The sequence below is a fragment of the Rhyacophila brunnea genome, unplaced genomic scaffold (assembly GCF_057557595.1).
Source record: "Rhyacophila brunnea isolate RB1 unplaced genomic scaffold, BYU_Rbru_1.0 scaffold_11, whole genome shotgun sequence".
NCBI lineage: Eukaryota > Metazoa > Arthropoda > Insecta > Trichoptera > Rhyacophilidae > Rhyacophila > Rhyacophila brunnea.
The window spans coordinates 41,550,700-41,563,639 of record NW_028232763.1 but is presented as its reverse complement, the minus strand read 5'-3'; the positions used below and the strand labels follow the sequence as shown (position 1 = coordinate 41,563,639).

General features: G+C 34.3%; 2 protein-coding genes across 3 annotated transcripts in view; one reads left to right on the top strand and one right to left on the bottom strand.

Annotated features, from left to right (window-relative positions):
• Positions 1 to 12,940, top strand: part of LOC147078717 (uncharacterized) — an 869,452-nt gene that overhangs the window by 25,401 nt on the left and 831,111 nt on the right. The window lies entirely within an intron of this gene.
• The window catches only part of LOC147078735 (uncharacterized), a 119,215-nt gene that overhangs the window by 59,157 nt on the left and 47,118 nt on the right, over positions 1 to 12,940 (bottom strand). For both annotated transcript variants that reach the window (XM_085960408.1, XM_085960409.1), the window contains exon 3: positions 578 to 706. In XM_085960408.1, coding sequence (XP_085816534.1) covers positions 578 to 706 — 129 coding nt within the window. The remainder of the gene's footprint in view (positions 1 to 577; positions 707 to 12,940) is intronic.

Genomic DNA, 12,940 nt, shown 5'->3' with positions numbered 1-12,940 from the left:
TCTTTTTTGTGGTTAGAAATGATTTTTTTGTTAATGTATTACTTAGTTTAGTTATTTACGCACTAATTGACACTAGAATTGCTCCGATTAAATGAGGCATTCTCTCGCTACAGTGGTCTTAAGCACTGTAAATCGATAGAAATTAGAGTTTCGCGGCGCGGGATTCCCCGCCGCCTGATGATGCTAGTGCGATACTGTTATACGTGACGCATAAAGTCTAAGGACTGACTTATGCAATTATATATTTAAATTAAACGTAATGCTTATTCTTCAAGAGTATTAGTGCTATTCTTTATATAATGCGATCCGTCATTTATAGGTTTTTTCTCTATTTAAACGTGTGCCGTGCAAAATCATCTCGCGTGCCATAGATTCGCCAACACTGCCATAGAGTTTCATTTCAATCCTCACCTGGCATTCCATTATTACCATCGATATTATAACCAAACTTATTAGTTTATTGGGGATACGAAGTTCGCGAGTTTTGGAATGGAATTCAAAATAACTTATCTAGGTACATACATATTATTATTATGTGGGTGTAAAAACTATGAATAGTAGAAAGATAAAAACTTACTAAAAACAAGCATTGTTTTTGATTTGTCATCTTCATCTAAATATGTAGAAACGACACAGGAATAAACTCCTGACATGTTGGCACCTGGCTTCAGGATTTTCAGCGCTCTGTGTGACTGGAGAGGATCCTCTAAAACAGAAAAAAAAATACATTATTATTAATCACAATATATTGATTGAGTTTACATGTATCTTCAAGTGAAGTGAAAATTACAGGTTTTTTATCATTTACCCAATGGGCGTGTATTCAAAATTTATGGTTGACACGCACATTTCAAATATGATCTTTCCAAATCCAAATACGATTGAAATCTAAAGATAATAACCGACTTTACGTAATTATAAAAAAAATGTTTTGAATGAAAGGGGATTTAATTATTCACATTTATGACAGCTTTTTATGCAAAGTTTTTTATCGGTCGTCCAACCGTTGAGACAGAAAATTATAAAGTGGAAACTACGAGTAGGTACCTACAATGAAACGAAATAAAGCAGACACATTTTCGCATATCAAACGTCCAACAAATAAAGCGAAATATAAATATTTCGAAAAATACATAATACATGTCTGTGATAGAAGTTAAATATTTATTCAAATTTTCGCTTAGTTATCAAATATAATGTTCGGAGGTTTTTAAAAGTCATCTCAAACGAAATCTAAAATAAAAAGTTTTCGTTAACGTATTGAAGAATTAAAACCTGTAGTAATGATATTAACTATTTATATATTATATTATTATCCTGGGTCTGGCAAATACACATGTTGTTTTTTCAATTGGTGTATGGGTCTGAGTATGAACCTAATAGATTGAGCAAGTGGCTGACATCCATTTCTCGTAAAAACAAAATACTAACCTCCACTCTGTAGTGTCCCATATGATCTTATTAGGATCGGACATGGTCGAAAAAATATATAAATTATATATTCATTATAATACTAGAGGTATTATTAATTGAAACATCACAGCCACCACCATTCGCTAATTAAGCAGTCTAAGGAAGCCAGCCAAAGTAACAACAAGGCTTTCTATATTATCTGTTTTATTCGTTTGACTAAAGGATTGACAAATTTCTAAAACAATATTGAATAACTCTACGCTTGCACTCGAAAATGAATTATTACAATCAATAATTTTCCCGGCACGAAAGTTTAATTTATATCTAGTCTACACAAACACCAAAAATGATTATTTAAAGCTTCATAGCGATTGCATAAATTATCGAACAAGCTAACATGTTCGATGATTACACTGGGCGACTTTACAGGCAGATTATAAATTCGCCAACAAACAGCTCGTAAAGAAGCTCAATGTAATTGACGCATTAGTCATAATAATTATTGGTCCCTGATCCAAATGTACCTACTTATGATTAGTGCATTTGCGCTAGGGACCAATTATGTATTTCGCGTCTAGTAAACTTGACAGACAGAAATGGCATAATATTATAAATAAAGAGATTTGGTTAGAGAGACTGTTATATTTAAATATTTTGTAATTCTGAAACTGGAACATTTTAAATTGACTCGATCGTTTAAATTGCAATTTTCTTGTAGTAGGTATTGCCTTTCAATAATATTATTATTTATCTGAAACTACAGAAGTTAAAAATATATTTAAGGATTATATAATATTTTTTACTAATAATTTAATATCTAAGCTATGATATATGAATCATCGAGTTTCAAAAACAATTCTGGACGATTTTTTACGAAAATGACCTTTGGATGCCATTTTATTCATTACCTTAAAATCTATCTAGTTATCCGGGTCAGAGTTTCAAATTGCTTAAATCTCGTGAGGAAATCATTTTAAATATTTGGGTCACTTACAAAAACCACTCCGTATGCGAACTGAGTTTCAAAAAGCATTTAAAATGATATCGGCCAATCAGGAGTCGCGATTCATACAAAAATGCAATATGGCCGCAGTACTGAATCTACACAAGGTGAGGTAAATCGCTCTAGTTTGCTGTTGATATTTTGCGGTTTCAAGCCGTCCGACATGTCCATGCGGAGGGGAAATACAAGATGCCAACCACATCTTATGGGAGTGTCTGAGTATGTGCTCCGAACGGGAGGAAATGCTCAGGTCGGTCCAACCAGCTGTTGGACCCATCGGCCCATCCGACCTGGTTGCTACTAAGTCCAATTATCTTGCTTTCAAAAAATTTGCGGCGTCTTACTACGGGCGTGAAGATCTCTTCACATAAATTTTGCTGCCTGTATGATTAGCTTCGTTCTTTAATTTAAAAAACAAGTAGGTTCATTTTCTTTTTAGTAATTTCCATGTGCTTTTTCTCTCTCTGGCACTTTGCATTAGAGTAAACTCAGTAAACTCAGTCAGAGCTCACTTTGAGCGTAGCAATCTAAGTCTTGGGCATCTTCTCCCAGGACACTCCCAGGCCAATTCTTAGATGCTTCACATCACCAATTGACGGATCCCGTGATACTCTCGATTAAGACCGAGGGTAGTACGGGACGGGTTTGGTGGAGGGTTGATATTTTGCGGTTTCAATCGTATATAATGGATGATTATTTGATAAGTGTTACGAATTCTCTTCCTGGAACCTCAAGGAAGCGTTCAAGTAACCGAGATGCATGGAAACGCAGCATGCAATGCAAAGAGAGGTAAACACAATTTGACACTTCAATCCGTGTTATCGCGGCATTTTTAGTGAATAATCCATAGGCGTCCTTGACTTTTTTCATTGAGTTAAGATACTTTAATTTTTCGTGTTATTTTATGACCTACAAAAAGAAACCATTTTATTCCCGCCTGATTTAGCCTAGCATATGTGAAAACTCCCAAACGTTTTTTGCCAAAAAATCATCGATTTAGTTCTTTTTAAATAAATAATTCTTTACAATGTCTTAAAAATTTTGAAACTTATATGAAACGTATAATTAAATTAAATTTCAAATATTATTGGTGTTTAATTTCATAAAATGCATAAAAGTAATCGAAACGAATTTATATTCTTTAAAATCACATGACGCGCCACTGGAATTTTACCAAAGTGAGTAACAAAAACCACTCTGTTCTTAACATTGATATATCAATGGTTCTTAAAGGTGAGATGCAAAAGCCACTCTATTCGACAATGAGTTTCAAAAACCACTCTGCACAGTATTTAAACGAATATATTTTATGTTACATGTTATCTGCATACAAATTAAAAAGTTATATCACATTTAGTAATACATTTGAAGACAGTTACAAAAAAAGAATACATTTAATGCTTCATGTGTATGTACCACAACCGTTTTTCGTGATTTACTCGAAACTTGAAAAACCTTCCAGAGTAGTTTTTGAAACTCGATGATTCATATTTAGTCTACTTAGCTTATTTAGTGTACGATTATTCCATTTACATTTCTGGTTACGCTGTTTTTTGTATGGTGTTAATTAATAAATACTACTAAATGATATTGTGAACTTTTTGAATTTAAAATTTGTCGAGTTCAATATACGTTAAATTAAATAAATATACTTTTTTGTAGGTACCTTGTAAATTTGAATAGAATTTAAAATTGTATAAATATAATATAGGCGAATTTTTTTTAATTGAGAAAATCTTTTTCATTCAAAAATACATGTGAGTTACTCTTGTATGATAGCTATTTGTGGAAGATAAAAACACCCTTATGGTGTGAACTTTATTAAACTTTTAATTCATGAAGCACATGTGTTTGGGTGAGGCGAATATAAAATAATTCCGTGTAATTGCATTTCCACAAATAACGTTTCTCTCTGTCATGTATTTATGGCACATAGGCCATTTCACGCTTTAACTACACAACACACACCTGTATTTATTTGATTTGTGTTTGTATATCACCAGGGGTGTATCAGTATTACCTTGTGACAGTTGTTACATCAGCACCATGATTATAAATACCGCGACTTTAGTTTTTAATGGAGAAATCAACAATTTAGTCATTCACACATAGAAATGCATACTCGTACGTTACATATTTAGAATTCTTTTGCTATAAACTTTTCCTGCATTTCTTACAGCTGACATAGCTCTAGCCATGGGATCCGGGCTCAGGAAGGGCCCGCCGTGGCGAGTCGACCAGATAATTGAGATAAACACACATCACAAATTTGCTATAATAGTAAAAAAGTCGCCTGCTGCGCTATTTTCCTTCAATAATGTTATTATTTAAAATTATGTGGTTGTACGATACAATTTTTAATTGTGTATCGATACTCGACAACTCCATAATTCAAATGTATTAAAAATTAAAATATACAAAAAAACACTAATTAACATACACATTAATTTATCCGCGTACACCATTTGGAAAACGCTACTTAAGAGCGTCACATTGCCTTTATCTTTAGCGAAAGGTAGGGGGGGGGCGCCAAAGATCCTAGCCTGGGGGCCCGCTTCAGGATGTAGGGGCCATGATTTCTTTAATATTAAAAATCTATATTGTGATATTACATTATTTTTTTACCATGCATAAAGAATAAGTTTATTGCGAATTAGTCGTATGTATAAAAAACAGTATGTGTCCATCGACTTATACATGTTTCGGTTGATATCTAAAAGGTTAAGGAATAATTGTGTATAACCTGAGGCGTCTACGCGTGGTAGGTACTCAACTTTACAGATTCGACCCATACTTCAGTGTAGTTATGTGAAATAAGTCAGTTAAAGTGTAACTTCATATAATATGACATAAATCGTTCTGATTGATTAAGTCATTTGAGTCAGGAAATTCAAAATTTCTTCACACCTTCAACGTACAAGTCGCTTCCTATCCATAGCATTACACCGAATCATCGAGAACAAAATTTCTCTTCTTCTCGACTGTCCAGGACCACATCTATCCTACTCATTTCTTACATAAATAACGCTAGCTGGATGGATTTCGAAGCTGTTCAGCTATGAGTCATTCATGATGAATTCAATTTAAAAATGGTGTCCAACTGGCTTACTTGCAGCCTCATTACAGACCTACAAACTTATCTGAAGAATGGATGGGGGAAACAGTCGAAAACTACCCAATCAAGACTCGTAACTGGACAGAATCTGTTATTCGAATTACGTTTCCAAAATGGCGTCCATATAGTAGTTCGTAGAATCACACGATTAGAGTCCGTCGTATACGAACTATAGATGAGTCGTTCATGAACAACTGACTTGAAACATGCGAGTCAGGTGCTGCCCGTGAAACAGACGTACACCGACTTTTCTCACTACACTATGTTTCCATCCAGCCAACGTATTTCGTCAACACTCTGAAGACAGGAGCAAGTCATTGGGTACTTTGTGAACACTGTGAAAGCAGAAGCAAGTCCGAGCGTGAACGCGTTCAATGAGAATTTTTGTTATTCGTGACTCGAATGACCTAATCAGTACAAAAGAGTCATGAAATATAATTAACGCAAAGACTTACGTTTTTATTTGAATGACTTATTTCCCATGACAAATACGAACTATGCATAGTATATACTCGATAGTGTGCTAAATTACTCAGTACCTACGGACATAATTTACACATTCATTCGGCACCCTGTCATTCCACCTTGGCCCTACGAGTCGTCCTGCGTTCATTGCCGAGCCAGACAATGTGTTTGAGGATAGCGTTAAATGGATCACTAATCTAACTTAACCACGCATTTTCTGAACACCTATTCACGAATCGAATAAGCTTTTATTGCACACCCAGTGGGGTCAATTACTGAAATGTGGGCCTATTGTCACATTTTGCTATATTCGTACCTACATAATATATAATACTATGCGTTTGTACGAACCTGGCAGCAGATACATTATTCATCGCGTTCTACAAAAAAGGTACATCATAAACTAGGTATCTAATCTAGTGTTTCCCATATGAGTTTGGTTAGAATGAGTTTTATAAAATTTGATATAAACAAAATTTTCCAATCACTTTTAAATTATGTTCGATTAAAGCGACCAACGTTAGAACCTGCCATTCGACATGCGACCATCCGGTTTATTATCAAGAATGCCCATCCATACCTGGACCATATAATATATTCTTGCTACTTATGCTATTATTCAACTCCTATGAATTTAAAAACACATTCTTCTTTGTGGAGGTTGAAAAGCTCCAAATTATATCATATACACTATTCGGATACTTTTAGTATGATGCCATATTATATCATATGCAGCATTTTTCTCTCAGATACACATCATGCACACACTCAGCGGCTAATGAAAGTGGAACACGCCGTCGCGTAGGACTTCTCCTAAAAACTGACTGAGAAAACTAAGGAAATTAAATAAGTACACAATGGCTTTTTTGCAATAACAATTTCTCGGATATCGATACAGTCCACTAAAGTGAGAGCGAACGCAAATAAAAGCCGTTTTATTAATTCCTAAACTAGAGATCTAGACTTAGATAAACTTTCACTTGATATAAATACTTTATTATATTTCTTAATATAGTTTATTTATATTTCAAATTTATATTCAGAGGCGGTGCAATATCTAAATAGTAATACGCAGTTCAGTGATTGCCAACCAAAATTTCGTTAGAATTCGCAAATCACAAAAAAGCTTCCGACAAAAACTGCAACACCGCAATACTTTCAATTGGAAAAAAGCTTGAATAGTGAATGTTTCCGCGTGACCGATTAATAAGCCCATTTTGAATGTTGCGGTGTTTTAAAATATTTGCGTGTTGTGTATTATTTAATTATACAAAAAAATATTTGTATTAGTAAAATTATTAACACATCCCAATCGTTACTTAACTATTGGTAAGCCTGATCCATAGTGAAAATTTTCGACATTGTTTTACCCTGTCGAATCTAATATGAATCAGCTAAGTAGGGGATCTCCTAAATTTCATATAATTATCAAAAAAGGCTGGGAATCACTTAGTAATGTAGTTAATTATGAATTTTATTTATTATGTACACATTTGAGATGTTATTTCAAATAAAGTTACTAAAGAAATAATGTGCTATAAAGAATGTTGGATCTTTCGGAAGTGCGATGGTGTAAAGAACAGGCAGGGTTGACTCCCAATAAAACTCAGAATTTGGTGCGTGAATGAAATGAACCCTGGTTTTATTACCTCCTTCCAAATAAATATTAATTTAATTATTACAGGTAAGTTTACAGATTATAATTTAGATGATTGAAATCACGAGCATGCGTTCTGATTCATTACGAGCTCGACCGGGCAAAGCAAACGATAACCTTACGGCTAAATCTTTGGTAACGGTAAGTGTTTTATACTGATTCGATACAATAGAAAATGCTGCTATCAACTACTTGAATATTTTTGATAATCATGCTTATGAGGTTTATTGTGCAATGCATGATTCGTTTCGTAAATTATAAACAATTGATTTTTAATTTGAACAATTATTCAGTTTTCATAATTGCTCAAGATTGATTTTTATACAAACAACTTTTGTGCATATCGTGGTAAACTTAATAACTTAAATAATTTACGATATTATTGATTAAATGAATTATTATATTATTTTGCTAAATTAGCTTTCTGTTGAAATTTGATTGATTCACATAAATCGCTTGTTTTGCAATTTTAACTTAATTATTATGTTGCAAGATAAATTGAAGTTATAAATTAATGGTTTCCTGCCAAGTCATGTTGGATGGTAGGGTATTCACCCTACAGATCCTTAAATCTTGTGCACATGGCACAATAACAAAGTAAAGACGACGTCTACATAGTATGTAGCGATAGCATGAAAAGGCGCCTTTACTCGAACATATGCAAAACATAGATAACTCTGGATGTTGTCACATTTTCTCTGACATTATTACAGACGACATTTTTATGTGGAAAGGCACTAAGTATTATTTTATATCAATGGCTGCGACCTATGTTCGAAATTTCATTCAGAATCAATCATTACGATATTCATTGAAAGATACCCACACATACTTACACAAAATGTAATAAATTTGCTATAGATATCTCATATAAAAACATTCGCCTCATAAATTCATTGTAAAGGAGATTGTTTAATATAATAATGATAGATAACAAGAGTATAATAACTAATAAATTTCATTCAGGGATATTGCGGTCTCGCTGTCATGTCGGGTCAATTTTTATCCGGCCTCTGGGACTTTTGGTAAATCCCCACAGGGTCGATTCCATCCCTGTACGCCGTGCGTCCAAATTACCATCCATCAATAAATAAAGGCCGGACTGGGAATACTTTCGTACATGTGCACGTACCTACAACCAAACTGTCGGCGAATTTTTTTACATAGTATTATGAAGCCAGTAACAAGGGTCTGCATGAAGTCGGGATTTCCCCCGATTTCTTAATCCTTAATCCCAAAATTTCCGAATTGATAATGCTAAAATCTAAAAGTTTCTATACATATTTTTTAATTAAAAATAGCGCCTTTCTTTACGAATTTAAAGAATCATTTTCTAGATTTTTTTAAATCAGGAAAAGTATTTATAATTTCATATTACTCGTATATATTACAAAAAGCATTGACTTATATTTTCAATAAAACGCAATATTTTTTTGCAGTACTTATTCCACTTTTTTCTTTTTTTTTCAATTGAAAATGTCCCTCTGAGGCGGACTTATACCGGTCCTAATTTATAGATTAAAAAAGGAATAAGTACTACAAAAAAAAATGGTTTTATTAAATCAAACAATAATACAATGCAGTTCCACCATGAATTGACAGTTAACAAAATAAAAGAAATGATATTTTTAAATAAATCATAGGTCGATTTATCCCATAGAATATATTTTTATTGACTATGTCCGATCCTCATAAGATCATATGGGCCTCCACAGAGTGTAGGTTTGTATTAACAGATTTTTGTTTTCCCGAGAAATGGATGTTAGCCACTTGCGCAACCTAATAGATCCATACTCTGACTCAAACACAAATTGAAAAACAGTGTGTATTTAGCAGACCCAGAATAGGTTAATAAGATACAAATGCGAATGACAGTCGCCATAGATCAAGAATTTGGCGGCAGTTTTGGTTTATATCTTAATGACGGGAAAACCATTCAACACAATAAATACAGAGACACCGAATGAATGTCCTCAAACATTACCAATATTGAACGTGAATTGCGTTTACGTGACAAACTTTAAAAGTGCTTTCGAATCAGTTTTGCTGTCCGATCAGTCTCCGTTTCCGTCGAGGTGTCAATTAAACTGACGTGTAAATGCAAAATTGAAGCGGCTGACTGAAACCGAAACGGAGACGAGACAGGGTGTGTTTTCCATCAGTTATCGTATCCGTTTTTAGAGTTGCCAGTTAAATTGACGCGTAAATTATTATTTTATGTATATTTATTTTTCATATTACTTTTCTAATTTCAATTTAAATATTATTATTTCTTCAAATTTAATATAGATACTGCATAATACCAACCAATATGTTATGTTTAGAAAATTATTATAAAAATAATTAAAAGGCAAAAAGAACTTTTTATATACCACGTTTTTAAATTCTCTGTTGAATCATATATAAACTTGACAATTCTATGTATTAAGGCTATACCTCAGCTGAGGCATGGTCTAAAAAGATCGTGACTGGGCGATGCGCGGATTGCGGGTCGCGGGTGCAAATGACGCGAACCGAACGAAATATAATTTGTCATAAAAATTCAACATGCATCCTTTTTATGTTATGTTTATTATTATAATCGTAATAATAAAAGTATATTCATTGACATGTTTTCTTTTTAAAGTACATGCGGAACGTTTTTAAGTCATCTTTACACGATTTAAGAATATATTCTGACGACTCCATCACAAAAGAAATTGACGTGCGAACAGGTCGACTATTCCTCTCCGAATGGCAACGCGCCTCAACGCGGCCGAAATTTCGATCCACAGTGTTGAAAATTATTTTCCGTTTCACTTATGTACGCCCTTAATAAATACTTTTTTTGTACTTGATAGAAATACTGAATAAATATAGAATACTGAAATGTCATTTTGACATTTCAGCATTTCAGTGACTTGTATGCAAAGTATTAATAAAAAGATAGATTTAGCTACAGTAAAGTTTTATTCTGTCACACTTAGCGAAAATCTGAAATAAAGTATTTGGTAAGTAATTATTATTGTGGCACAGCCTCAAGGGTTCCGTCGCCGTGGCCGGCCCTCCCTCACCCTGCAGCGGTGCTACAAGAGCGACCTACGCGCTGCAGGTCTGACATGGCGGGAGGCGCAAGAGTTGGCGATGGACCGAGGGAAGTGGTACCAACTTGTGCTTGCCCTATGCCCCAACGTTGGAACGTGACAGGGTGGAAGAAGAAGAATTATTATTATATGCTTTAACTTGATTGTAACTCTAAAGTAAACTCACTTCCCTTCTTTATAAATCACCATTACTGTGGAACCGGTGGGCGGTTAGAAAATTTTACTACTAACAGAGATACAAAAGTGGGCGGTAGGTATAAAAAGTTTGACTACCCCTGCAGTGTAGAGTGTGTAAAAAAGATTCACTTAAAAAAAACTTCGAAATTTAATTCGTTTCATCCAATCCCGAAAATATAAAATTCAGTCCGGGATTAGGTACAATCTCTTGTCCTAACCATGCCGTGCGTAGATTCATAAATTATAGGCCTGTAACAGACGACGCAATAGTTGTACGACTGATTGTCGTACAGGTCCGCATAGGCTTTCCATGTGTAAGCTTTTCCGAGTAATGTTAATAAATCAAATGAAAGCATAAATTGATTTTATCTGTGACAGAAATGACAAAGCAAAGCAGTGTTGTAGCTTCGAAATATTTTTACGAGATGGCAGTGTGCTAACACGTAACGGTTCGTGTTTTCGCCCATGTCTATCAAATGCCTGAAAAATATCCGATTATATCTTCATATTTATTTTCTGCATAAATTTGCTGTCGAAATAGAGTTTGAATATTATATTGTTTGTCATACGAAATAAAAATAGTATAAGTATTTTCTTTTAATAGATATTTAGGGAACAAATTTTTAGAAAGCAGTATAAACGGATATCATTAATAGGTTATTATTTTCATTAGACAGATACTAGACAAACATGGAAATACAATATTTCAAAAAAACAGATTTTTAAATATTCTATGGTATTATGAACCATTAACGCTTCAAATAGTGTAGGGAGAGGGTTGGAGAGGCCATTTTTTGAGTTTCTCCACTCACGGACATAATACTCGCTCCAGCTCTGCTCCAGGGTCTGCTCCGCTCCGGATAAAAAGTTTTTATAGGGACCTATTATATGTTAAAAAATTAAAAAACAATTAGTTTTTAAATAAGGTTTGTTATTCGTTTTTTTCATCATTAATTAACAAAATTTCCTACAGCAAATCTCTTGCATTATCTGCCTCTTCTATCAAAAGAGTGAGGTTATTTATTGACCGTATTTCAAATAATTGCAGTGTTGCTAAGTGTCAAATGTAATATTTTCATTGGATTTTAGGACGAAAATTTAATAATAAATAAACATTCGGAACAGTGGAGCACTACAAATTTTCGATGCTCCGGGTAAAATCCCATTGCTCCACTGATCCGTGCTCCTGCTCCGAGCTCCGCCCCAACCCTCTGATTGTAGATTATAATGTCGGAGGTCTTTTATCATTACATATTTGTTTCGAATAATTCACAAGATTTGAACATACATAACTTGAAAACACCTCGGATATATACCTACCAGAGATAATCACATATAGAGTCTACTGTTTAAATTATCGCAATTAATACTTTGGACGCGGAAGACGCACACGGTGCGTAATGACCAGGCGGCCGATCGATGTAATTAACGTGCATTTTAAAGGGGGCAATTAAAATCTCATTAAGTCTTCAGCAGCGAAAGCGTTAAGTAGGAGGCCCGTAGCTTAATTGGTTAAAGCATATTGCGGCTATACCAGTGGATATACGATATATTTCCATGGGCAGAAATCATAAGTTTAGTGTGGCACACAGTTCTAAACCGCATACGGTTTCAGTCTATGGATGGCCGCTTACCCCCGTTTCAGACGGGACACGGGACACCGGTGTCGCGCTCGTATATAATAAGGAGGCCGTTGTATTCTAATAAAGGGGCCTTTAAATTATGTTTATGAACGCCCAAAGCTAATGAGTCAACGCATAATTTCGCGATATAAATTAGAACATAAAACTGGCTGCGGTCATAAAAGCATGTGTATCGGCGGCTTGAGAATGTAGCGGCCGACGGAAAAGTGTACCGGACATGCTTTGACTTATTAGCTCGAGGCGTTCATAAACATAATACAAAGGCCCTTTTATTCGAATACAAAGGCCTCCTTATTATAATATACGAGAGCAACACCGGTGGCCCGTCTGAAACGGGCCTTAGTCTAATTTTCATTCAATCTTAAATCTCAATTAATTTACGAC